Below are 26,807 nucleotides of genomic sequence, written 5' to 3'. Positions count from 1 at the left end.
TCGCAGGTGAGCGGCAGTGGCGCCAGAGCACTGCGTGCGCAGAAGTGAGGCTGGGGGCTGCGCGGGTCCTGCTGCGCCGCGGTGTCCGCTGGCGCGCCCTCTCGTGGCCACGGAACCCGTCTGGGACTGCGCTGGAGCAGCTGCGGTGGGTGCACCTGCGGCCCCGGTGGCGCAGGAAGGCAGCCCCGCAGAGAACCACGCAGCGAGGTTCTTCCTGACCACCTGCCGGCCGGCCTCTCACCCTGTGCACGAAAGTGTCTGTGCGCCACTGGCTCGCAGGCCGTGCTGTGAATTAGGACGAACAAGCAAATACACAAGATTCCTAAACCTTTGCTTTACTAAAGGCCAATTTACTTCAGCTGCTCTTAACGTTTCTTTTGAAGTTAAAAAAGTCTATAAAATAGATAATGGTTTAAATGCTAGTGCCCTATTTTCCTACGTTTCTTTTATTCCAATTATTTTATGTAAATGAATTGGATTTTTATTTATTGGAATCAGATATCATGATTCTCACCCTGGTTTTCCTGCTGGGTTTGTTTTTCCTCTGGCTTCTCTCTCACTCGTGAATCTTGTGTTGCGGTAAAGCTCAGGCAGAGCAAAGCGCGCAGGCGGCGAGGGCAGACGTCACTGCGGTTGGTGCGCGCCGGGCGCCGACAGCCCTGGGAGGCGTCCCCATGCCTGGCACTGGGCTGCAGGCCGCAGCGCGCGGGGCGGACCGAGCTCAGCCTCTGCCTGGCTTGGCGCCGCGCTGCGGCCCGCAGCCTGACCTTGTTCCTCTTCTCAGAAGGTTCAAAGTAACGGGCCCGAAAAGCAGGAAAAGGAAGGTGTCATCCAGAACTTCAAGCGAACGCTCTCGAAAAAGGAGAAGAAGGAGAAGAAGAAGAGAGAGAAAGAGGCGATGAGACAGGCATCCGACAGAGATGACAGGCCTCTCCACGGGGACGACGTGTAAGTTGCTCTTGGAAACGTGCCTGTCTCTGCGCGTCCTGAGCCGAACGTTCTGACCGTGGTGACTCACAGTGAGGCTGCTGGCCCAGGCACTGACTCTCGGGGGTTGCGCTTGGCTGCCAGTGACACGTGCCAGCCCGCTGTGCTTGCCGGTGGGGTGGGGAGGCCGAGGGACCGAGCCGCGCCTCTGAGCAGGCCATGGCTGTCCTCGCGTGCTCTGTCCTCGCTGGCCTTTCTCTGCGCGTCCGCTGGTTTGGCCCTGAAGGCAGCCGTGGTGCCTCGTGGCCTGCGCTGCGCCAGCCCGTGAGCCGCGAGCAGGGCCCCTGTCCCCTAGGGGTCGGATGTGCCGCCTCCCCCTCCTCACACTGCCCCTCCAGCCGCCCTGGATGTCCTGCCTGCGCAGAAACGTGTGGCCTTCTGACCTCAGAACCGAGGGCATGAGGGAAGGCATTGCGTTTTCATCGTGAGGGAAGGAGGCGGGAGCCCTGGCCAGGCGGCGCGGTGGTTGGCGGGAGCGTTGGCCCTGTTGGCCAGGGTTGCAGGCTCTCCCCCGGTCAGGGCCGTGCGGGGGTCGGCCAGCGAGCGCCTCCGTAGGTGGGCCTACACGTCGGTGTTGCTCTCGCTCTTCCTTCCTCTCTCTCTCTGAGATCAACGAGTAAAAATTTAAGACACACAGACAGACATTCAAGGAGCCTGGCCTGTCCCCTTACCTCGGGGTCTCCGGGTCCGAGTGTGGCCCTGTCGGCTCTCGGGTTCTTCCAGCCACGCGGCGTCACGTGCGGGCCCTCCCGCATCTGGGTGCTGCGCGCCCGCTGCTGCTGAAGGTGCAGGCGCTCACTCGAGACACGCAGCGTGTCACCGCTGGAGTCCAGAGAGGACCGCAGTTCGCTTTTACCACACAAATACACACACTGTGTATTTATGACAGAGTTTTACAGTAGAAATATATTCACAGTCTTTGAAAATTAGAACTTCCCCATGACATTTTCCCACTAATACTTGTAATTTATTTTACATAAAATATATTCACAAGTATTATACACATTCACAAAAAACATATATTAAGTAATTTAAGTGAATATACAGTATTCTGTTTATGTCCTTTTTCCAACATTTATGAAACCAGCCCGCTTTGTGTTCTCATAGGTGTCCGCAGGTTTCGGGGGTATTCTAAGTAATACTGCATTGACTGTCCTCGTTCCAGAATGTGAGGGCCTCCTGTCTCCCTCCTACAGCTGTATTTTAGAAGAAGGCTCGGGCCTGGCCTGGCCAGACTCAGCCTCGCCCCGGGAGTCCCCGCAGCCGCCCTCCGCCCCGGGCCCTGAGCCTGCTGGCTGCGCCGGGGCAGTGCCCTGCCGCCTGGCGCGGGGTGTCTGCGGTGAATGGGATTTATGTCATCACTAACGAGGTGGCTGTCTTTCCGCACCTTCTCGTCTGCTTATATTTATTCTTCTGTTGCTGTGACCTCCTCAGGTCTTTTTTTCTTCTGTCTTGATTGAGTCTCAGTGTGCTGTGTGTATGGGGGATATTAACTGTCTGTCAGTGAAGGACGTTTGCTTCAGAGTGGAATTTGAGCCCCTTGTGCGTGGCATCACCATGGATGTAGCTGTTAGCCGGGGAGGCAGCGAGGCCGTGGAGGGAGCCTGCGCTCCTGGGAGCCGTGCTGCAGAGTCCGGCTCTGTCAGTGTGGTCGTGAGAGAAAGCACGTGTGTGAGTGTGCTGCTCACGTGTGAAATATCAAGGAGAGGAAAAGATCGGAACTTAGGTGAAGGTTTGCTTTATTTATCCATTGTTTCTTAAACATTTTGCTTATTTATTTTTAGGGAGAGAGGGAGGGAGGGAGACAGGGAGAGAGGAACATGGATCGGTTCCTGGTGCCGCCCCCCGCCCAGGCACATGCCCTGACTGGGAATCGGACCAGAGACCTTGCGGTTTGCAGGACGGTGCCCAACGCGCTGTGTCCACCAGCCGGGGCTGCTCTGGTTATCCGCTGAGTTCCTGAGGTGTCACCTTCTCTATGTTAAGATTAGCTACTTAAAATGAATTAAGTTGGTCAACTGGATTTCCGTTTGAAAACTTAGCCTCAGGAAGAGATTGGTAAATCTTTTAGTTAAAAAAATCTAAATATAATCAATCTTCTTTTCATTTTGTTTGTTTTCTGATAACGGGTAGAAATTTCTGAAAGATGTAATTTATACATTTTTCTTTTAGCTTTTTTTACAACACAATAGTTAAATTGTGTGAACTCACTATAGAATTTTAATTACAAAGTTCTGCTTAGTGCAGCACATTAGCTTGGTTTGAGAGAAGCGGCGCCCTTTGTCCCTGGTGACCAGGCACGGCGTGGCAGCAGCCACAGCAGGCCTGCGCCGGGCACGGGGCAGCCGATGCGCGGTCACGCCGGCTCTGACAGAAAGTGTTTGCGTGTGCTTGGTGCCCTGCCCGCAGCGAGAACTCCCGCCTGGCCGCCGAGGTCTACAAGGACATGCCCGAAACGAGCTTCACGCGCACCATCTCCAACCCCGAGGTGGTGATGAAGCGGCGCCGGCAGCAGAAGCTGGAGAGGAGGATGCAGGAGTTCCGGAGCGCGGACGGGCGGCCGGATTCCGGTGCGGGCCTCCGGCCGCTTTCCCGTTGGGTTTGTTGTAAAGGGTGGTGTTTAGTTACGGTTTTTATATGTGCATGAGACCTCACTCAGTTAAATTAATCGGTGGGGTGGGGGGCAGCCTGCTAGCAAATGTGTGTTGTGTCTGGTGCAGAATCAGGGTTGGCTTCAGTGTAGGGGTCTGTTCACAGAGAGCTGCATCTAGTCACACGCGTTTCCCTGCACGGCTCCCCCCCCCCCGCCCCCGTAAATTCTCGCAAATATCAAATGTCTACAAAGGAAGAGATGCAGGGAGCTCCCCAGATACGCGTGACTAAGCTTCCTTGTTAGCCACTTACATTTTATCTCTACTCCCTCACATACTGCCCCCTTTTCTTACCTGTATTAATTTGAAGCCAAGCCCGAACTTCTGGTCATTCCGCCCTCGCGTATCCCAGCGCGTTTCCCTGTGAGGTAGGCTTCCTCGGCGCCCAAACCGCAGGGCCGCTGTCCCGTACAGCGGGGTCACCAGTGACCCCTTGCGGCCCTCGGACGCCCCGCCGCGGTTCGGGTTTTCCTGACGGCCTCCGTGAGTCCTTGTGTTTAAGCCCGGAATCGGGTAACGCCTACGTACCTCGGGCGAGTCCTGCGTCTTCCGTGCTACAGTCCCTTTTTATTTTGTCTCCCAGTTAGCTTGTTTGTTGGTTGGTTTGTTTTTTCAAAAGGAAACCGAGGTGGTTTCTGTAGGTTTTGCTGACTGCGTCCTGCGGTGCCCTCTGCCATTTTTGCCTCCTGTTGGTCTGTTTCCTCAATTAGGTAAAAGTCCAGGCCCAGGAGTTTTGGGAGGAGGGGGTGGGACAGAAACCCTCACCCTGGTATCACTCACAGGTGAGCGGTGGTTTGGAAGAAGTTTCATGAGTCATGGATTTAAAACTTCTCCATGAGGGCCTGCCCCTCTGTCACTGTGAGTCAGGTTGTCAAAGTGCGGTCCGATCATAAACAGAAAGCAAAGTACAACCCCAAAGGTACCACTAGCATCTATGTAGACTTTTGTTAAAAGTGCGCAAGCGACAAAGAAAACCTCAGGGTGTTTAAATTGCTCTGCTCTAGTGGCTCTGTTCTGCCCCCGTTGGTCACAGCTGGGAGTGACATCACGGTTTGCAGCCCCGGGAAGGACAGAGTGCGCCAGCTCGGGTGCTGGGTGTGTCTTTGGGCTCTGGCGCCTGAAGCCTTCTCATGTCCAGTTCAGTTTTTTTAATGGCTTTATTCCATGGGGTTGATACTTAATTTCATCTGGGTTTCTAATTTAGGTCTCAGATGGATGATCAGGAAGTAGGGAAAAGAGGTGCATGACAACACGTGGGTGAGGACGTGGGGGTGCAGTTGTCAGACCGTGGGGCTGCTCCTTTCTCTCCCCCAGCAGGAGTCGGTTCATTACTGGAACCCTGGCTGGGCTTGGAGAGAGGACAGGAGTGGCCCGTGTCTCACAGGATTGTTTGCAGCTAGTGGGTGCTGTCTAGGAGGAAGTGAGGATGGAACTGTGTACGTTCTCTCGTTGCTGCCATCGCAGCTAGAGCTCAGCTGCCCTTTGCGTAGACGATTGTAGGCGCTGGCCGTCTCTGTACTGGAATAAGGCTGGGCTCAGAGGCGTCTGGTGTTTTCCAGGTGGGACGCTGAGAATCTACGCAGACAGTTTAAAGCCAAACATCCCCTATAAGACAATCCTGCTGTCTACTACTGACCCTGCCGACTTCGCTGTGGCCGAGGCCTTGGAGAAGTACGGTCTGGAAAAAGAGAGCCCGAAGGACTACTGCATTGCCCGGGTGAGTCCTGACCTTGCAGCACTGGCCGGCGCGGCCTGGGCGAGAGCACGCCATCCCCACCCCCCACCCGCCCTCGGGGGCCGGCGACCCTTAAAGGAGGTTGCGCCTGTGCTGGTTTTGCTTCCATGGCACTATTTAGCATCTGGGAACCTGGAATCACATGTTAAATGCATAGGAAAACATTCTCTCTTCTCTACAAAAGTAACGTATACTCCTGTTACAAAGTAAGGAAAGCGTAAAAAGGCAAGTTGGAAATAAAAATTGCCCATTGTTCTAGTATGGAGGATAGCAACTCTTAACACTTTGATTTAGATCCTACCTATTGTTATTTTGCAGATATAGGTCACTTTATTTTAGTAAAGTCTGGTTTAATGATGTTTCATACAGCTTTTACTAAGTCAATCATGAAGATTCAACTTTTAAGTAAATTTCAGTTCTCTATTCATAGTTAGCCAGCACTTCGTTGATATGGTGAGAGCCACCCATAATACCTTGGAGATAAGTTTTATCTTTGACCCTAGCATATGCAAATCTATTAAATTATAATCAGTTTCAGAAAGTTGCATTTGAGATATATGATAATGAACTTCATAACATGTTTTCTCTCAATAATTTCTGCCTAATTTATACAGATGAAATCAGAAAGTTAGAGTCATGAATTTATAGAAGCCTATTTTGAGCTTTATTCACAGTCTTGTTCAAGTCATTTGATTATTTCTTTTGAGGCTTTCCTTATTTTGATGTCTCTTTCATTATATTCTTGCACATTTTCTTTTGCAAGCTTAGGCAGTACAAATCAAGAGTTGGTTGTTATTTTAACTTTGGACTAGAAATTCTTTGTTTCTTTGGCTTGTCATCTCATAACTTCTGTAGTATGTAGCTCTTTCATACTCATTCATTCAGGTATTACTTTACCTATTTTATTATTAAGTAAGTATTCTAAGTTTTTCTTCTTTGGTAGATACTGTGCTGGGATAGAACATACGAGCTTGCCTTCAAAAGAGCTTACACTGAAGGGTGACAGAGGGGCCAAGGCCGAGGAACACAAATGGAGGCTTTCCCAGGGGAACACGGCTGAGGCTTCGCGGCCGGGTGGGCGGCGGACGTGTGAACCGCGCGGCCTAGCTGCAGGGCCGCGAGCTGTCCCGCGGGGCTGGGCCGCGAGGGCGCGTGCCAAGGCCCGAGGCGAGCGAAGGCCAGGCCTTGAAGTAACGAGCTCTAAGCCAGAGACACCAGATTTAATACAAAAGGCGAAGAAAGGTCGATGGCTCTGGCAGAAGGGTGTGTGGTGATGCACTTGACCTTTGAGGACAACCCGTGGAGAGCAGTGGCAGGGCTCCGTGGGGAGGTCGGGCCGTTCGGTATGTGAGCGTGAGGGCACGTTGCGGGGCGAGTTCTGTTGAGACAGCACCGTCACGTTAGCTGTGGGTTTAAAAGGAAGCTCAGGTGGCCGGGACTCGGCTTCATTCCCGATTTCTGCAGCCGGGTTTTGGTTTACATCACTGCCAAGTTAGAAAGAGCAGCAGCGCGGTGGGCGCCGCCCCGCCCTCTGCCCACGTCGCCGGGGCTCTCTTGGGCAATGGAGGAAACGGTTTGGCTGCCGGAACCGAGATGCAGCGTTAGGGCCGTTTAAGAGTGTGGTTAGCGCAGCATCTCAGGCGAGGCTTCAGGTGCTCGGTGCAGGAGCAGGCCTGTAGCAGTCCACGTGCTCTGGCTAGGGTGGGTGCGGAAAGGCAGCTGCCCTCAGGAAGGTGGCTCTTCCGTGGCCTTGTCCTGCGGTGGCCGTCCTGTGAGGGCCACGTGCGAAGCGGCGGCCTTGTGAGAGCGGTTGTTGAGCTTTTCTTAGGACTCACTCACACGTTAACCATCACCTACAGTCCTTCCATAGGAAGTTTGTTTTTGCATTTTAAATACTCAGACTGGTTGTTTGGGGGCCCGAGAGGCAGGTAGGCAACAAAGGCCCTGTCAGGCAGGCAGAACTTTTTATTGGAGACGATTTTCTTTCACTTTTGTGGATGGTTTAGTGTGAGAATTGCTCAGTGTTTGATGAATTTGATTTTGCAGTGCCTATTTTATTTACCCTAAAACAATGAGCTCTTAAAACATCTGCTACTTTACTGTCTCTGTAGAGTCACAGGTGATTGCTTTTTTGCTGTAGGTTATGCTTCCTCCTGGAGCCCAACATTCCGATGAAAAAGGTGCTAAAGAAATTATCCTTGACGATGACGAGTGTCCCTTACAAATCTTCAGGGAGTGGCCCAGCGACAGAGGTAAAGAGGAGTTGTCTTAGCTGGCACTTCCTCCTGTGGTGTGGGCCTGGGGGACCGCGTAGGCGGGCGGTGGTTTCTGATGCTGCTGGCCAGGCAGGTCCCTCCATGTTGCCAGCTTGGCTCGCAGGCTCCCGGGCGGCCCCTGGGTCCGAGGACCACGCCCAGCAGCGGTTGCTCACGTGTGGGCCTTGAACAGACCGCCATGCTTGGTGGACGTGTAGTGTCCCAGCTGGAGGAGGGGCTGGGGCGACACTGGGGCCTTGCGCTGCCGGCCGGGGGCTGGTGGGTTGGGACAGGCTTGTCCCAGTAAAGAAAACACCCTGCCCCCTTCAAGCTGTTCAGTAATTCAGCTGTTTCAGAAAACAAGGCCAGACTTCTCACTACTCACACGCTGTCCTCTGAGTACTGCGGGGCAGGGCCACAGGAGAGCTGTGCTCTGATGGGGCGGCTTTCCTGTCCTCGGACCCCCGGTCAGTGTGGGACGGCGCTCGCCGCGTCGCCCTGCCTGCGCTCCGTGCAGACCGGTCGCTTCAGACCTGCCGGCCTCACGCGCGCTCTAGGCAGTGTGACGTCACACTTCCTCGGCGTTAAAGTCCTTTGACTTCTGGGTTAATTCAGGCCAATAAAATGCAGATCACGTGTTACGTGTGTATGAATTAATGACTGTTCATTGGGGAGCTGTTAATGTAAAACGGAAACCTTTGCACGTTGCCTGCCAGCGTTTTCCGCGGCACGTCCGGGGACTGGGGTTTCCTCTGTCGAGTGGAAGTGTGGCTGGGTGAGCGGCGCCCGTGCCTTGGGAGGCGCTGTTGTGCTGCGTTTCCTTGGTGACCCTTTGAGTCGCTGCCTGGTGGCCAGCCGGCCAGCGGCGCTGACTTGAGTCTCGGCCGTGACGGGCCGTGTTGCTGTCGCAGGGATTTTGGTCTTTCAGCTGAAGCGGAGGCCGCCAGACTACATCCCAAAGAAGGCGAGGAAGCACCTGGACGGCAAGCCGGCGCGGGCGAAGGAGCGCGCGGACGGGGCGGGCTACGGCTCCGCACTGCCGCCCGAGAAGCTGCCCTACCTGGTGGAGCTGAGCCCAGGTGAGGGGGCCGAGTGCGCGCTGCGGGCCGCCTTGGGAGACGTTCGCTTTTTAGTAGAGTGACCTGCATGTGATGACACTTATTTTTTTAGAAAAACAAAACCTTAAGGTCATACGGTGTGTTTCATGCTTAAAAATAAAGTTCACATGGGCAGAAATTAAAGTTGCAAAACAAAAGTTAGAAACGTGAACATAGAGAATGAAGGAGAGGTGTAATTGACCTACTTCCTTTCTGAACATTTTTTCAGAGTAACCTTGTAAAATACTTAATCTGCTAAAAATGTGAAAGTGAGACGTACTGCTCTCGGCAGATTTTTAGAGGCAAGTGTGTGTATGTTTATTACACTGTTTATGGACAGTTTCTGAAAAAACTCTTTAAATGTAGCAGTACGTTGAGGAAATCTGTCTGTAAAAGGAAGGATGTTTATTTGGTTTTGAAATGATAGTAGACTGAGTTTATTTTTAGGTTAGTCCTCTAAATATTTTGTTTATAGAAAACTTTTATGCCAAAGCTGTTGAGTCATCAGGTTGAGAAATACATCGACATTCCTAAAGAAACGTTCCGTGTACACACACCCCTGTGTAGTCTATGTATATTTGCATCAGTGTGATATGTATATTTATTACTCAGATGCACCCCACTGTTCCTCATGTGGTTGAAATACTAATATATGTCCTGTACTGTAACATGCTGTGAAAAACAGACTCTTGCTCCTTCCCTGAGAACTGTTTTTCAATAAAGCTCTCCTGGTAATTTTAGAAAGAGCTGAAAAACAAACCGGTTGTGTAGGTGTGCTCTGTGCTGTGGTTCCCTGGGCAGGACTCTGTTATTCTCCCCTCCGAGGCTTGAGTGTGCACGTTTACGGACAAGCCTGTGACCAGTGACCGGAGCTGGTGCAGGCCCGGGACACAGGCGGGTGCTGCGGACGCAGGAAGAGGCGCTGTGGGCCGACGCGGGGACCGGCTCGGCGGCCTGTGCTGCGGGCGGCGGTTTTGATGCTGGTTGTGCTGGAGGGTGTCTGACTGATCGCTGTTCGGGAAGAATATGGTAGTTTGCTTTGTCCCTCAGTTCTCTGGCTGAAAAGTCAATTTAAACTTTTGGCTCCTCGCTGTGGTGTGGAAACTTGTCTAGAATTCTTCCGTGTCTCTAGTATGTGTGGCTGCACTGTCTGGGGCAGTGATTAGCAACTGGGAGACAGCTGTTTGTTTTTGAACTTAAAATTTTTTAGGACCTGTGGGCACTGGGTTTGTTCTCAAAAATTTTGCATTACCTGCTAGAAATTAATGATTCTGTTTTTTCTAAACCGAAATTTTTGAGGATTTAGGAGTATTCTTAGTTCAGAGAGCATTGATAAGTGGCTGACATAGAATTATTTCCAAGTGGATAATGGAAGGTTGATTCGGGTGGTAGCAGAGGCAGGAGGAGCCTCATTCATTCACTTAGGTGACAAATGGTCTTGGGGTGCTGGCTGTGTGTCCGGGCTGTTCTGGGCCCAGGAGACAGAGGGAGCTCTGACACGCGGACTCGCCCTCGGACCCCAGGAACTCACGCTCTAGTGAGCAGCGCTGCTCTGGCTGCTTAGCTCATGCCCGTGGGCTCCCAGGAGGTTACGTACATAAAGGCTTTGGCAGTTGTGGAGAGAGAACAGCGGCTGGATAAATACTGGGTCTGGGCGACTTTCCGCCAGACACCGGCAGCAGCCTGTGTCCACGCCTGTCCGTGCACGTCCTTGGACCGGCCTTCCGCACCTGGGGTCCTGGTTTCTCGAGCGCCTGCTGTAGGTGGAGTCGCGGGCCCCGTGGAGCCAGGGCGCTCCTGCCTCAGGTGGTGCCCCCCGCCGCCCCCCGTGCCAAGGCCGCTCTTGGTGACAGCCGCTGAGCCCCAGGGGCTCTGGGACGGACGGCTCTGCGTCTCCCACCGACGCCTGCCACGCAGCTCTGCCGGTGCTCTGCTGGGGTGGCGCGGCTGTGGCGGCGGCGCCCAGTGCGGGGCGGAGGGCGGCCTCACCCCAGGCCGTGTTCTCTTTACAAGTCGGTGCTGTCCTCTGAGTTTCGCTGTTGCCGTCAGCATCCTGCGTGAAAATGATTCATTTTCCAATTCCAAGCAAATAGCATTTGTAATGCTGACTTATTAGGAATAGACAAGTGCCATGTTTGCCCTGGTCACATCCTCAGGCAGATGCCTGTCCTCAGTGGGGACCGAGGTCCTGGAGTGGTGGGCGGAGGTCTTTGCGATACTTCCACTGTCGTCTGGAGAAACGGGGCCAACAGGCCACTTCACGCTGTGCTTTGCGTTTGACTATGTTCTCTCAACAGAAGGAGCCGAGGGGGTGCTCGTCTTCTGGAAGGCTCACTCACTTGCTCTCCCGCCCCTGGTGACTCACCCGTAGTCCTGGTGTTTCCCTTAACAGTCTGCGTTGTGTCTAAAACACGCTGTCGGAGCAAGCACCGCGGCCCTGCCCCCGCGCCCTGAAAGCCGGGGCGAACACGCGCGTGTGCGGGGCGCGTGGTCTCACTGCAGCTCACCTCTCTGTCTCTCTCCTCCCTCTCCACGTGCTCCGCACGCCTCTGCCCTGCCGACGTCGCCTTCACCGGGGTCCCCTGCATGTGTGTGGACCCCAGGGAGCAGGGGCCTCTCTGCCTGCCACAGCTGCCCCGCTCACGAAGGTAACGCTCTGCCTCTTCCTTGCTGCTCTCTCGCTCGGGTGCGTGGGCTGCGCGGGCGCCCGTGCGCTCGTTTCTGCATGGGGCGCAATGACTGATTTTCAGAAATGCGATGTGCCGGCCGTTCGGTCGTATCGCCTAAGTAAGTGCTCTGTCTCTGGAATTCGTTTCGTTTAATGTTCAGAAGCATGTTTCGCAAAAATGTCCGATTCCTTTGTTTGGGCTGTCTTAAGCGAGAACTTGGACTGAGGAAGGGAGAGAGCCATTTGCCTCTTTTCCTCCCCCCAGCCCCCCCCCCTGAATAAGGGGGAGGGGGAGGCAGGGCTCGGGAAGCGAAGGAGGAGGGCGCTGAGGGTGAACCAGAGAAAGAGACCAAGGCTGGGGGGCAGGAGGGCGGACGCGGGCGCTCCCTCGGTCAGGGGCCGCGTGTGGGGCCCCGCGCCTGGGCCCGCTCCTGGTGTGACCTTCTCGTGGGGAAGGAGCTTACGTGGCGACTGGGTCCCGACTGCTCTCAGGACTCTCCCTGCTCCCCAGGATGGGGTCCGTTTCTTCTTCACGAAGCTGTGCTTTCTCACTTGGAATGTGCTCCTCGGGTTTTGTGTCTCAGCCTTTGTCATCTTAAATGGTACAGCTCTTGTTGGTTTTACGGGAATACTTCTCTTTTGGTTTTACACATTGCATGTACTAATCAGATACGTTACTATGCTGTATGAAGTTTATTTACCTTTTAACATCTTTTGTTGAATTTTCTCTGAACTGATCACATTTTCATGGATATTAACAAAACTTGCAGTTTGTTTTTTTAAACACGACTTTTTTTACTTATTTTAATACTTGTATATACATAAAGAAGAGTCTAAGACATGTTTTTGTTATGTCTGAAGGGGATTCTTTGATGTTCTCACGTGTTTGTTAATGTCATACTCTGAAACAGTAGAACAACGGAGAAAAAAACGCCTTTCCTTTTCTACCTGTTGTGCATACGGAATCAGAGTGTTCTTCCTTTTTATGCCAGTCCTGTTGGAGGAGAGTTAGTTCTTTTCCTGTGGAGTTAGTAAAAAACGTGTCAGGCCTGTTCCACCGCGCTTCAGTGTTTCTCACGGGTCTCTTCTCTGTTGCAACGGCTGGACTACACGCGAGCTCCGAGGGGGTGTGGCTCTAGTCCTCACCAGCGGCTCCTCTCAGGCGTCCACGACCGTGCCTGGGACCTGGGGCTCTCCAGTCGGCTTCTGGAAACGAGCCCCCCCAACACGACCTCCGAAGGGAGGCCGCCAGCACCGCGGACCGCGGCCCGGAGCCCCGAGTGTGTGGAGCTGCGGAGCGAGGACTGGTAGCTGTGGCAACGTGCGCCCGGGCCGTCGGGTGGGCTCCTTCCCTGCATATCAGACCCCGCCGGAGACCTCGTTACAGCAGGAGGCAGATCAGTGGGCGTGACACTTGGGGGCCGGGGTTGGCACGCGCACGTCAGGGCACCCGGGTGAATGCGAGTTTCAGATAAAACGGCATTTTTTAGCGTGTGTCCCAAATGCTGCTCGTGTGCCTGGATGTCATGGGACACCCAGTGTTAGGGACGAGGAGAAAGGTGAAGATCTTTGTGTGAGGGACCGTCTTGCCGTGTCTGTGACCGCCTGCGAGGCACCCGCTGTGACCTGTTAACGAGGCCCCGGGGACGGGCTGGCAGTGGCGAGCGGGAGGCGCCTCTGCCCAGAGAGTCGCCCGCCTTCCCCGAGCTCAGACCAGATGCCGCTCTCTCTCCCGGTCCCGTGGGTCCATCCAGGTCACTCAGAAGCCTGCCTGTGAGGGCGGCAGTGGCGTCTCCTGTGGCCGCACAGTGGTCAGAGAGGGCGGGCGGGGCAGTCTGTTCCTGCCCCGCCTGTCGGGAGCGAGAGGGGGAGAGAGGAGAAGCTGGGAGGGACCTTGGTGTTTCTCCCTTTCTCCTCGTAGATCCAGATCCATTGATGTGCATGAGGATGCAGAAAGGTGTATCAGACCTGTCTTTTCACTCACAAGATGCCTTTCAGAAAGCACCCAAAATGCAGAAGAATATTTTGTGAATTTTTCTGTCGCCCCCTAAACAGACAATTTTCATGTTCTTGTATGTTTTAACTGTGTATTGAAATGATCATTTTTCATCATTTATTTCTGCTTTTGTTTTCTTTATAGTTTGCATAATTTCTGTGTGACCATGTTGCATTATTCTTATTTGCTTGTAGTTAGTAATCACTGACTGCTGGCACATAACGTCTTCGTCAGATGCGCACTGCGGACCAGGCAGTGCGCTGAGCGCCAGGACAACCCGGCTCCCGGGAGCTCCGCGTGGGGGCGGCGCGTCTGGGGAAAGCGCGGAGAGATGGGGCTAGTGGCATGGGGTGCAGGGTGAGAGGGTCCCCGGCCCCCGCAGCCAGGGTGCTGTGAGCCTGCCCGGTGTTGCCATCGAGCGCACCGCACACCTGCCGGAGCGGGCAGAGCAAGTCCGCGAGGATGGTCCCGTCCAGGGAGAGCCCATGCGCCTCGGGTGCCTCGTTTTGGGTCAGGACGGGGGGTCGGAGCTGTAAATGAAGTGCTTTGAAGACTCTGGCTGCCCCCAAACCTGATGCAGCTCTGCCCGCTGTGAGGCCGCGTGGTGGACGCTGTGTCGCACCTGCCGCTGCAGCCTCTTGGAGCTCGGATCTGGCATGGCTGGGGCCTGGACGCACTCCCGGTGCATGGCTCCCAAGCCTCGGAGCGTTTGGCCCGGAGCCCAGTGCCCGCAAGTTGTGCCTGGAGGCTTGACGGTGGTTCTGGAGTTACTCACGGTAGTGCGGTGGGTCCTGGAGCCTCGGCATGGCCTTGGGGAGGAGACTCTGCATCACAAGTACATGCAAACTAGGCTGGCTCCCACGGCCGAGATGTGTCGGGACTCGAATTTGGGGGCACGTCTCCTGTGCTAACCGCTCTGAAATCAGAAGGTCCTTGGCGGACACCGTCCGCTCGTGGGTGGCCCGCAGCGGGTGCGGAGCGAGCGGCGCGCCTGGCGGTGTTCTCCCTGAGCTGCTGCCCCCGCCGTCGTCGCAGGTCGGGCGCCGGGAGATGCAGAATGCCAGCCCCTCCCGGAGCTGCAGAGCAACCCCGAAACGACAGACCCGGCCTCCCCTCCGCCCTCCCCCCAGCGCTCCCCTGTGGCGCCAGCGCGCACGCTGTCGCTCCTGCCGGGGCCCGATGGCAGTTGGGGACGTCCGAACCATGTGGGGGCGTTAGTCTCAAGATGCAGGTTCAGGCCTCATCCCCGGGGATTCCGCTCCGGGAGGCCTGGGGCGAGCCCTCTGCCCTTAAAAGCCCCTCAGTGACTCGGCTGTGTCCCCCAGCCGAGGGGCGCCGTGGCGTGGGGGTGGCCGGTTCACCGCAGGAAGGCTCTGGTCTGAAGGGAAGGTCGGAGTGTCTTTGGTGATCGTCGCTTGCTCATAGAGTCAGTCCTCAGGGTTATTAACAAAAATATCTTTTTATATGACGAGATGGTGTTGGTATGAATGACAGTATTTAACACCTTAAATTACATTAAGCAGAAGCCGCTGTGTTTGCATGTCTTACCCAGCTGGTTGCGTTGCACGCTGTACATTTGGAGGGAGCTACGGTGCCACGCCTCAGGTGACCTCTCGTTCGCTCTTGCAGATGGTTCTGACTCCAGAGACAAGCCAAAGCTGTACCGCCTCCAGCCCAGCGTCACCGAGGTCGGCACGGAAAGGTTCGACGACAGCTCCATCCAGGTGCACGGCGCCGCCGCCCCACTGAGCTCCCTTTGTGGTTCCCACGTTTCAGTGGGTGATAGCATGTGGTCGTGACTGGATGAGTGGATAAAAGTGAAAACTTTGTGTTTACATGCAAACAGCGCGTTCACTGTGGGTCACTTTCTTTGCATGTGAAAAGAGCGGAGCGTGAGTTTTCTGTCCATGTCCCACCTCTGGACATGTGGCGCGGTCGTGACACTCCTGAGACGCGTGTCCCCAAGAGGCGCCGACCCCCCCATAGGTCTACCTCAGGGCCGAGGGCCACGGCCTCCCGTAGCGCCTGCCCCAGGCCCAGCGCGCGGAGCAGGAGGCAGGCAGTGAACCGCAGCCTCCGGCAGGCCGGGCTCACCCACGCGCCAGGCGAGCTCGAGGGGCCCGTCCTTGGCTAGCAAAGGGCGGGCCAGGCTCCCAAGGTCGCGTTTGGTCCTGACGCCTTCCCTCCTGCTGCAGCCGTGGCACGGAACCAGGGACTTGTGGTCATGGTGTCTGTCCAGGCTTCCCATGAAATTATCTAATGTTGAAAACGACCATATGCTTTTTAACGCAGAGTTAGAATATGCCTTAAATCAAGGCCCTGGATGCTAAAAAGAAAATGTTCAGTTACTTTGACAGAGTTTAATTATGTTTGCACTATTGGAAAATCCACTTAAAACACCAAAAATCCGGAGTTCATGAGATTACACGGACCGCGAAAGGGGGCTCACCATCTCAAAACTCGGCTTTTAAACGCTGCGTCCTTCACGGCGGCAGCTCCTCTGACCTCCCTCTGTTTCCAGCTGTTTGGCTCGGGAATCCAGCCCCACCACTGCGACCTCACGAACATGGACGGGGTGGTCACCGTCACCCCGAGGAGCATGGACGCCGAGACCTACGTGGAGGGGCAGCGCATCTCGGAGACGACGATGCTGCAGAGCGGGATGAGCGTGCAGTTCGGGGCGTCGCACGTGTTCAAGTTCGTGGACCCCAGCCAGGACCACGCGCCGCTGCGGCGGCCTGTGGACGGGGGCCTGCCCGCCAAGGGCCCCCGGCACAAGCCTGGGTAAGGGGCCGCGGGGGGCGTTTCCTCGGGGGGCTGCCGCGTTCTGGCTGAGGCGTGGGTCGCACATGGTTTAATTTTTTATTTTAATTTGTAAAAATTTAAAGTGGGTGTGTGGTTCTGGTTCTTGTTGATTTAGTTGGTTTTAGAGGGAAGCAGCCGCAAGAAAGGTCTTCACCTTCAATGTTGGGAGTTGTGGCTGGTTTGTAAATACTTTGTTTATTACTTGATTCTTTAAAGCAGTACTTGATCTTTTGTGAAGAGTTATTCTCTATAGTGATCCTGTGTCACTAGACTCTTCTGTTGAGCTTTTCACTTTTTTGTTAGCAATAAGGGAGCGCAGTAAGATCTCTCAGGGAACTCCTGATACAGTTTATAGTTTGGCTCCACCTAGTGCCTCTTTGAGTACTTGCCGTGTGGGCCCGTGACTGAGAAACCAAGGTCCTTAGTGACAGTCTAGTAGGACGTTTTTGAGGGGAGGGAGGAAGACACTGTGGGGTGATGTATTGCTGCGTGAGCGTCCATTTCGGAGGCAGGGAGGGCATGGGCCTCACGCTGTTCAAAGTGAGCGGACCGTCTGCTGAGCTGTGGACGCTGTGGTCGAGAAGCGCGGCTGTGGACGGCGGCCGCCGGGCGCCTCGTGCCGCCTCCGTGCTCCGTCCCACGGCCTGCCTGTGCGTCAGCGCCTGCAGCTCTGCCTCGCGCCAGCCGCGGGGTCCAGTCTCTTCGCGTCTGTCTTTGGACTGACTTTGGTTGTTCCTGGTGGTGATCAGCGAACCCTGTGCCCCTTTGCCACTCTTGGTCCCCTTTGAACCCGGGCAAAGGAAAGTGTAGAAGGCGGCTGTGCAGTGAGACATAAGGCCCTTCTCCAGGATGAGCACGGGGGCTGATGCACACGCGCGGGCAGGCGACTCGGACGCTGGGGGTGGCGGGGGCTGTGGGGGCGCCGTCTCCCACCTGTCACCCGGAGCTCCGAGATTCAGCAGCTGCCTCGGCCCCCCATTCCCCCGCGCCTTTACCGTCTGCCTCTCGAGAACTCTGACCCTCCCAGCTCCAGAGGGGGTGCGTGTCTGAGCCCGGCCCTCCTGGCCGCGCCGCGCGGGGGACGCCGGGCCTGTCCCGGCCTTTCCTCGCTCAGCTGGCCTCGGCCCTGTCCCCCATCCTGTCCCCGCCATGGCCTTTGCACGCGCCTCCGTCAGCCCGCACCCTCGGGCGTCCTCCATTTTTATGTCCAGCACCAGGGTTTCTCCTGCTCGCCTCCTGCCTTCAGCACCGGACGCCGACGGGAGGGACGGGCGCCGGCCTGGGACCCCTGCTCCCCATCGGTTTCCAGGGCGTCGCCCCAGGGGAGGCGCCCCGGGAAACGGTTTCTTCTGTGTGCCGCCCGTGGCCTTTGAGCAGGACCTGCCGCTGTCGCCTCGCGCTGCAGTTGGGCTTTATTTCGGAGTTCCTTTGTTTATTCAGTAGCATCCGTGGCTGCTGCTGTGAGCAAGCGCGACCTACACACGGCCTGCCTCTGTCGCGGCCGGTCCCTCGGATGTGCCGGCAAACCTGTGCCGGCTCTTTCTCAAGAGGCATCGCCTTCGAACGCGTGCACGTGAAGGGCATTTCGGTTACTTTCTGTGTTCCTGAGAATTTTAGGAGGCCCCGCCCTGGCAGGCGTTCGCCTTAAATTTGTTTTAGCAACGCCATCCAGAGATACAACACCAGCTCCCGTTTGTGACGAACACGCACAGACACACAGAGTCCAGGCGAATCCCCTTTTTATTTTGGAGGCATTTACAATTTATGTCTGTCCTTGACCAGTCAAATTCCAAATGACCTTTTCCTCCTTAAGTAGAGACAGCTGTTTGTAATACCTCAGAGAATCGGGGGATGTCTAAGGGACGCCCCAGCTTAACCTATTTCTCCAAACCCTCTTTGAGCCCTCACAGACTAGGTCGGTGTTCCCATCCGTCCTGCCCGATTTCCGCACAGGCAGCCCTCACGTGTGTGCACAGATCAGCGTGGAGACGGCCCAGGGCCCCGGCCCTGGCTGCCTCCCTGTGGCTGGGAGGCTGGCTGTCGTGGGGCTCGCTGGCCTGAGTAGCGCGATTTCCCAGGTTCCTCGTGCGGCGACCGTTCGGGGCCGGACAGGTTCGCGGGGTTTGTGCAGGGAGAACGTCCACGGAGCCACTGGGATGCCTGGCAGGCCTTTATTCAGGGGTGGGCCACCCCCGTGTGCTGCGAGCTGCGTGTCACACGGCACGCCACCTGCCCCCCCCGCATGGCCCCCGGCCGACGGACACCTCCCAAGCGGCCGTGCTTCCCCGGACACGGGCCCCTCTCAGGGTGGCCCCGTTCCAGGGCGCCCCGTCGGCGTTTCAGGGATCGGCTGCCTCAGGGAGCCCCCCTCCGCCCTCCGGGGCCGGGGGCCTGAGCAGCTGCCGTCACCCCTTCGGCTGTTGGCAGGGCAGGTGTCCTTTTTCCCTTTGGGAGCGGAGAGAGGCAGCCTCCGTCTCACCAGCGGAGACTTCGTTCAGACTCGGGGCAGGCAGTCTACGTGAAAAAGCTGGAATGAGAGGCAGCAGCGCGTTTCCTTTCCTTTCCCTGAGCTATCTCAGCCCCAGCTCACCTCAGGGACTCCCTGAGACCAGCCCCAGTGAAGTCCTGGCCTGCTGCTGGAAGCAAGGGCCGCGCCCGAGTCCCGGAGACCCTCGCCCGTTCCCCAGCGTGGGGCGGGCCAGTGGGCCTCTGGGGGCTGTTGCCGGGGCCAGGTCTGCAGAGCGGGGCCTGGGTGGGCTCCTTTGGACTCCGCTGACTCCGCTAAGGAAGTGGCGCCGCAAGGAGCATTCACACCTGCGGGGGGGTTTATGCGTGTATTTAAGCCAAACGGAGGCCATGTGGGCGGGGAGGGGGGCACGATCTCAGCTGCCCTCTCTCTCCCTCTCATTTGTTTAAGGAGCCAGTTTCGCACCAGCAGTGCCCAGGGTTCCCTTCGGTTCATTTCTCACCAGCACTTGCTGTCTGTTGTCTTCCCGACGGCAACGACCCTGGCAGATGTGCGGCGCACGCCCACTGTGGCTGAGGTGTGCGTCTCCCGTGGAGGAGCCCCCCGAGTCCCCTGGTGCGTCCCTGTCCCCACCAGGCCCCACGCGGGCCCGCTGCCTGTTTTTACTTGCATTGTTTGGATTTTTGCTGTTGTGTCGTGTGAATTCTTTAAACACGGGCTGGAGCGGAAGTAGTTTTACCATTGTTCATCCGGAAAGCAGTGCAGCAGGAAGTTGCGGCCCAAGAGTCACCTGCGTGCGGTGCACTCAGAGCTGCAGGCCCGCCCACGTCGGGCACTGGCCCTCGTCCGGGCCCGGTGGGCAGGCGCTTCCGCCCGTTCCCCGGGGGCCTTTTTGTTCTGTGGGCGGTTTCCTCTGTGGCACCTGAGCTTTTCAGTTTGGTGGGACCCTCCTTGTTTATTTTCGCTTTTGTGGTCTTGGTGTTAGGTGTCAGATCCAGAAAGCAACATCAAGGAGCTCGTCCCGCGGGCCCCTGGGCGCGTCCTGGTTGCAGATCTCGCGCCCAAGCCTCCCGTCCCGTGGGGTTCATTGCTGTGCCTGTGTACGTCAGCGGCCCAGTGCCCTTCTTTGCAGCTGGCTGTCCAGCTGTCCCAGCACCGCTTACTGAAGAGACTGTCCTCTCACATTGTGTATCCTTGGCTCCTTTGTCCTAAACTAACTGACCGTCTGTGAGTGGGCCCACGTCTGGGCGCCCTGTTCCCTTCCAGCGATCCGTGTGTCTGCTTTCACGCCAGCGCCGTGCGGTTTCAGTGGCTGTGGCCTTGCCGTGTAGTTTGATATCAAGGACGGTAATGCCTCCAGCTTCTCACCTTCCCAGGATTGTCGTTGTTATTTGGGGTCTTTTGTGGTTCCATACAAAGTTTAGATTTGTTTGTTCTATTTCTATGAAAAATGTCAACAGAAATTTAATCTGGATTAAATCTGAAAACTGCTTTAGGTAGTATGGACATTTTAACAGTATTAATTCTTCCAATTCATGAGCATGGAATATCTTTCCTTTTTTTGTGTGTTTCAATTTCTTTCTTAAACATCTTAAATTTTCACTGTACATATCTTTGACCTCCTTGGTTAAATTTATTTCTAGGTGTTTTATTCTTTTTGGGGCAGTTAAATGTACTCCTAGGCCTTTTATTCATTTCTGATTTTATTTGAGTCTTCTCTCCCTCTTTTTTTCCTGGTCAGTTTAGCTAAGAGTTTATTAATTTTGTTTATCTCTCCAAAGAACTAGCTCTTAGTTTCGTTGATCTTTTCTAATGTCTTTTCAGAGCCTCTTTATTTCTGCTCTGTTCTTTGTTACTTCCTTCCTCCTTGTGATGTTGGGCTTCCTTTGTTCCCCTCCAATTCCTGGAGGGTATGTGGCCCATGTGTCTCAGCTGCAGGGGTCAGGGCCTGTGTCTTCGAGGCCGAGCCGGGAGCCAGACGGACGCAGCGCGGGGGCCTCGGGGACTCCCTGAGGGAGGGCATCAGAGGGCGGGAGAGCAGGCAGCGACGGGGGTGGGGGGCATCAGCGGCCACGGCGGTTCGCTGGCGACTTCGTCCAGTCTGCGCCCGCTGAGCCGTGCCCTGCAGCTGGGCGCGCTGAGTGCCGAGGTGGCCAAGGCACCGTGGCTCTCCCACAAAGCCAGGCCTGGGTGATGTCGTCTGTGGAGCTGCTCTCTAATCCCGTCCAGGATGCAGAGCGAATGGACCCACGTTGGACGTGGAAGTTTTCGTTGTTTCCGGGGGAGACTGAGCTCTGTGCGGTGCTGAGTGAACCTGCGGTTCCAGGTGCTGCTGCAGATGGAACCAGGCGGGCTCGGTTGCGTTTCCCGCCCGCAGAGGAAGCCGGGGGTGGGGAAGGCGGGCCCTGCTTTGCCAGGCAGCCAAGAGGGCGGTCAGCTCTCCTGTGTCCTCTTTGTGCCATCCGATCCCGACCCGCACAGACCAGCAGAGCTTTTCGGTTCTTGGTGTGTGTCTTGGTGACGGGATAAGTATTGAATTTCACAAAATTTTTGTAATATATTTCATGAAGTCATTTTCTGAAGTTACTCAACCTTTAGTAAAAATTCACTTTCTCAAAAGTTACTATGTGTTTTAAAGCATGACATTATTTTGCATTACAAGATGGTTTTATTTTTATAGTGATGAGGGAGAGAAAGAGTTTGTACCTGCTTTTTTAATTTGAAAAACAGTTTTGAACTTCTCCATTACTTGCTAGTTTTATTCTATAGCTGTGGTTTATTTAAGCTGTATCTGTAGACTGAGCTTCAATAAAAGGTTCCAGTTCACATAGTGCTTCAAAGGGAGACCGGGCCGCTTTCCGCATGTGGAATGGGGAGGCCTGGGTCTTTCTGGTCACCTGCAGGGCCCGGGGAGTGCCGGTGCCGGCGCCCGCGGCTGGCCTCCAGGGCCTGCCGCTCTGTGTCCCTCAGGCTGGCCCTCTGTTGGGGGCTGGGGCCAGGGGACGCACGCACCTTCGTCGGTGCCAGAGAAACTGTTTGCCCCGGTTACGGACTGCTTATGATATGGTCTTTATATTCTGAATTAATTTTTCTTAAGGATAGTTTTAAAGCTTTGGTATTTTGAGCTTGTCTAAAAAATTGTTTAAACAAGAATAGTTCTTGATCTGATCACTAATGTTATCAAAAATTGTTTCTCTCTTTATTTGTAGCCTGAGTAGCAGGATCCATAGGAATCATCAGCCTGACGTGCCGGCCGGTGGGCCGCTCGGCCCGGGGCCTGCCTGGGAGCCCCGTGGCCTCCGATGGCCGTGGGCGGCCCCAGGCCCTGGGACGGCCACACTTCGCTGCCGTGCCGCTCACAGCCTGCAGAGGCCACGGGAGAAACCGCGTGCTTTTTTCTTTTATGGTCTTTTCCATTTATTGTTTTTAAATACAATTTTAAAAAATGTGATCCTGAGAGTATTGAATATGTATCAGCAAGAAAAGTTTGTAAAGTTACAGGTTTTTTTTAAATTCTATAACATCATTTGATGAAAAGAAAGAGATTTCCTGAAGATGTTTGAATTCCAGAGTATTTAGTTAACACTTCCTTTCGTATTGCTAGAGAGAGACTCTGCGGAATAATTCGAGAGTTACTCATTCTGTGTGTGTTTTGTTTTGTTTTTTTATTCTGACAGAATTGTTCAGGAGACGACTTTTGATTTAGGAGGAGATATTCATAGTGGAACAGCATTACCAACAAGCAAGGTAGGCCATTGCATGTTCCCCGGTAGGATGTGTTTGACGTGACAGAGCATGTGAACGAATGATGGGGAGCTTCCTCATACACCTGTGGCACAGACATGCCCCACTGTGGCCTGCACTGAGGGGCGGGCCGCCTGGGGACACGGAGCTCTGCTGGCAGCCTGTCTTTCACTTACGGACGGGGCTGTGCTTTCTCCTCCCTACGCTGTGGGACCAGCCTGCTCGGTCGGATGATCCCGGCAACGTGGGCCCGCTCCCCTGGGCCCTCCGCTCAGCCCCAGCTGCCGCCTGCCAGCAGGCATCTGCGGGCGCGGTGCTCCCATGGCCTTCCCTTGTCCCCGGTGTGATGGGTGACCTCTCTCCTCCTCTTGGCTCTCTCTTGCTGGGGTGCAGACCCCCCGAGTCAGCAGGCTGGGCAGCAGGCACCCGGAGCGCATGCAGCTGCGCGGGCGGCTTGGCCTCCCCAGGCCGTGGGTTTGCTGCCCTTGCCTCCCGCTGCCTGTGTGGCTGCGTTCAGCTAGTGCAGCAACCTTCAGCCTTTTCCTCTCACAGCACGGGAACTAACTGCAGAAATTCTGCGGCACACCACAAAATGTGTCTTTTTGCTGATCTGACAAAAAAATAGGTATACTTTTGTTTGATGTACAAAAAATAATAATAATAGTAATTGCCCACACTTTTTGCCCTAGAATGACTTTAAAAAAAATCAGGTGCCTGTGCTTGTATGTAGGATTTCTGGTGTCAAGAATTAACCCATCAGACACCACCGTATTATGTGACATGACCGAGGAGACGCGCTCCATCCCGCGCTCTGCATGTTTGCGCTTTGAGGCGGGCGTCACACTAGGCGGCCACCGCTGGGCCAGCCTTGGCCGTTGTTTTATGGGACAGTCTGAGGGAAAAGAGGTCGGTGCCCAGACTCCGCAGTCAGCGCTCCATGCTCTCCCGGTTCCTGGCGCGGGCGAGCGTCGCTGAGCCAGCGGGTCCACGGGGACGGCGTTCCCCCCCGCGCCCTGTCGCCGCAGGATCCTCCCTCGGTCGGCCCTCCCACCCCATCCTCTCTCTGTGGGGCAGCCCGAGGGGCTGGTTCCCAGGCGCCACAGTGTGCAGGCCCCCGAGGCTCGGACAGGCGCTGGGACGGTGGGTGGGGCCCCTGAGCCCCGGGCGCGAAGCAGTCGTGGAGGCGGGGATGCAGGCCCCCACCCAGAGCGTTCCCGCTGACCCCTCTGGTGCCGCCCCGGCCCTGCTTTCTGCTGCTCGCAGCCGGTTTCCTGAAGGAGCAACTCCTGGTTGCTGTGTCCCCTTCCTCCGGCCCTGCCTCCTTTCCTCGGCACCCATCTGGCTCCTGCTCCTTCGAGGGGGCTGCGTCTGTCTCGGGCACTGGTGTCCTCTAGACCACCTGGCCCAAGGCTCGTTCTCCATCTGTCGGCCTTCGCCGGGTCCCCACCCTTACTTGGCGCGTGTTCTTTTCCGCTTCCCAGCTGGGTGCATGTTCGTCCTCATTCCGGTTCGTGGGCTCTCGCCCTCACACACAGGCTGGAGTCGCAGCGCCCTCTGTGTTGGTTGCTCCCTTCTCTGTCTTTGGCCCCGAGCTTCCTGTGCTCCAGGCTGGCCTGCACGCCGGCGGCCCGGCCGGCCCACACCGGCAGTCTGACAGAGCCGGCACAAAGGGCAGGTTCTCTGTCCCCCGTCCCCCTTTCCCTGATCCTTCCCCAGCTCAGGGAGGGTCCCCCTCCGCAGCAGTGGTCCGGGGACCTGTCCTGCTTCTCCTCGGGCCTTCCCTTCGCTCAGCCTCCACTTCAGCCACTGGCAGATTCTGTTGCTCCTCTGCCTGTGAGGGAGCCCACAGGGGTCCCCTGGGCATGCACGGGCAGGAGCGCCGCATGGCTCTGGAGGCAGCAGCCCCTCTCCTGCGAGCTGGTCCTCCTCCCTGTCTCTCCTCCTCCTCCCTCTCCCCCCCGCCCCCCCACTGTTTTCACGTGCTCTCCCTGCTCCTCCGCCACAACTTAAGGCGCCTCCCGGCCACCGCCTCCAGCAGCCAGGCAGCGCGTTCTAACCGCCCCACGCAGCCTGTGCTCCCCTGACTCCCGTTGTGCCTGCTGCCGGCCAGAGCCCGGGCCGGGGGAGGGGCGGGGGGGTCCTGCGTGGCCTGTGCGCCTGACAGAGGCGCGGGAAGAGCTGTCCAGCAGTGAGCGAATCTGTGCTTTTGGAGCTAAATATCACTCTTTATAAAAATTTTAGTTTTTGTAAAATTGGTAGTCAACATAGAAAATGTGCAAAGTTTAAAAGTAAAAACGTGAAAGTTGTTCATTCGCTTTGGTAGCGTCTCAGTGGGCCCTTTCTGACCTCTCTGCACATGTGGGCGTCCCAGTGCGACCGCGCCTCTGCGTGCACATGCTCCTCTCTGTCCTGCCTCCCCTGGCTGTTCCTTTGTGAGCGTTTCCTTTGAAAATCATCTGAAAACAAGCTAAAACTGAATTGCAACATGTTAGCACGTGAACATGCCATAACTTATCTATTGTCCCATTACTCACTTAAAATCATTTTTTGTAGTCTTAAGTATTGTGTGCACTGGCCAAGCAGTTTTGTTTCTCTAAATGGATCTTGGGGGACATAGTCCTTGTGCACGAACCTTTGTGTCCACAAGCCCAGTCGCCATGACACCCTGTCCTGGTGAGCGTCCGGCCGCCGTGAAGGGTCAGCTTGGTGGGTTTCCGTGGACGGATGTTACACATCCGTACTGTTTGGTAGCGCACAAATGATGTGTGTAGGATGTTTAAAACATAAGAAAAGAGTATTTTGTTTTACAAGGTAGGTTGTACAGTCTCAGTTGTGGAAAATGAAAAATTGCAAAGATACATACAGCGCAATGTTAATCCCTAGTTGGTAAGACAAGAATGATTTTTTTTACTTACCGTCTTTGCCCAGTCTCCTCGGGAAACAGATGTAAGGAGAACTCTTACATAAAATTTTGCTACAGTGGGTTTCTCTCTGTAAGTGTAATGCTTCTGTGCTGATGGTGTGTTACCCAGGTGATGCATCCTCCCTGGCGCTGCGGGCCGGTTGGGAGCGTGTGCCGTGGGGAGGGGATTCAGCGGGCTGTGCGGGGCGGCCGCACATGTGCGCTGCCTGTGCCGACCAAGGGCAAGAAGGGAACCGGTTTCTGTGCTCAATTCTTCGTTAGGTATTGAGCTATGATGGGCAGATTTTTAAATCCTTTCTTAAAACTAACAAACCAGAAGAACCTCATGCCTCATATTATAGACGTTTTATCAGCTCTGTCCCGATTTAAGAGAACTTTCTGGGATAAAGTCACTGTTACTACTGTGCTTTTGAAGAACCCTTGTGTGCCTGTACCTGGTGTGCATGCCTGTGTTGTAAAGGGAGCTGCTGGCCTTTGGAAAGGAAGTGACTGTGTCTCATTATTCTTTAATGACAGCAGGTCCCCGGGCGCCTGCTGTGGGCATGCCGTCCTCCGCCTGCGGCGTGTCTCTGGCCTGGGCTCTTCCCTTTGTCCCTGTCTTGCTCCCCTGCTTGGCAGCCTCGCGCCACGTCTTTGCCTGTGGCACTGGGTCCGCCCGGTGTTCACAAGCTCCCTGTGTTTCCCCTTGGTTAGAGCTCGACTAGACTGGACAGTGACAGGGCGGTGTCCGCCTTCAGCACGGCCGAGCGGGGGATGGTGCGGCCCACGGTCAGAGCGGAGCAGCAGCCCGAGCACCGCGGGCAGGAGCGCAGGTAGGCGCCGCGGCGGCCGCTCTGGGGCAGGGGCGGCTCCCCTGAGGGGTTCGGGGCAGAGGGTGGTGGGCCCGTCGAGGTTCAGGCGGCGTTTCTAGAGCACAAGCGGTGTCTGTGAGTCTTTCCTCTTCATGGTGTTGGCTGGGGGGAAATGGCTTCATCCAAGCTGCAGCGCTCCTGTGCGGTTCCTGCGCGCAGTGTGATCCTCTGTCAGAACGTGGGAAGAGCTTTTATAGGGCTTCAGTATTTGATGATTTGTATATTTATACAAAACTCACCATGTTACCTGTTTTTAGAAGAAATCCTCACGTGTTTAAAAATACACAAAGCCGAAAGGGAACTTGAAGTAGGGTTTTTAGGGACTGTGTGGCCCATCACATGCCTGGTCTGACTCCGATGTAGCGTGTGTCCCTGCCAAGGTGGATGGGGGTGAATCATTTCCTCTGCCTTGTTCGTGCCTAGTTCTCGCCTAGTGTCTTGAACAGAGAACTTCAGCCTTTTGTTACTTTATTATTTTTAAATTATGTCGCCCTCATAAATCAGAATGTTACTTCTCTTTGACTTCTAAAGCTGTTTGAATGTTGAAGAGCGATGTCATGCTTACGACGCAGTGGCTCAGGAGCAGATGGCGAGCCCCAGAGCCGGTCCCCTAGGCTGCAGCGTGGCC

General features: G+C 55.5%; 1 protein-coding gene across 7 annotated transcripts in view; it reads left to right on the top strand.

The window, feature by feature from the left end:
• AFDN (afadin, adherens junction formation factor) overlaps positions 1–26,807 on the top strand; it is a 104,879-nt gene that overhangs the window by 31,553 nt on the left and 46,519 nt on the right. For all 7 annotated transcript variants that reach the window (XM_054595291.1, XM_054595289.1, XM_054595282.1 and 4 more), the window contains exons 4-12: positions 785–948; positions 3,397–3,557; positions 5,198–5,355; positions 7,514–7,625; positions 8,540–8,707; positions 15,019–15,113; positions 15,911–16,173; positions 22,339–22,408; positions 26,022–26,140. In XM_054595291.1, the coding sequence (XP_054451266.1) occupies positions 785–948; positions 3,397–3,557; positions 5,198–5,355; positions 7,514–7,625; positions 8,540–8,707; positions 15,019–15,113; positions 15,911–16,173; positions 22,339–22,408; positions 26,022–26,140 (1,310 nt within the window). The remainder of the gene's footprint in view (positions 1–784; positions 949–3,396; positions 3,558–5,197; positions 5,356–7,513; positions 7,626–8,539; positions 8,708–15,018; positions 15,114–15,910; positions 16,174–22,338; positions 22,409–26,021; positions 26,141–26,807) is intronic.

The sequence above is a fragment of the Pteronotus mesoamericanus genome, unplaced genomic scaffold, assembly GCF_021234165.1.
Source record: "Pteronotus mesoamericanus isolate MK-2021 breed Mesoamerican mustached bat unplaced genomic scaffold, CSHL_Meso_final contig_134, whole genome shotgun sequence".
NCBI classification, from domain to species: domain Eukaryota; kingdom Metazoa; phylum Chordata; class Mammalia; order Chiroptera; family Mormoopidae; genus Pteronotus; species Pteronotus mesoamericanus.
This window is presented reverse-complemented; position numbering and strand designations above follow the sequence as displayed.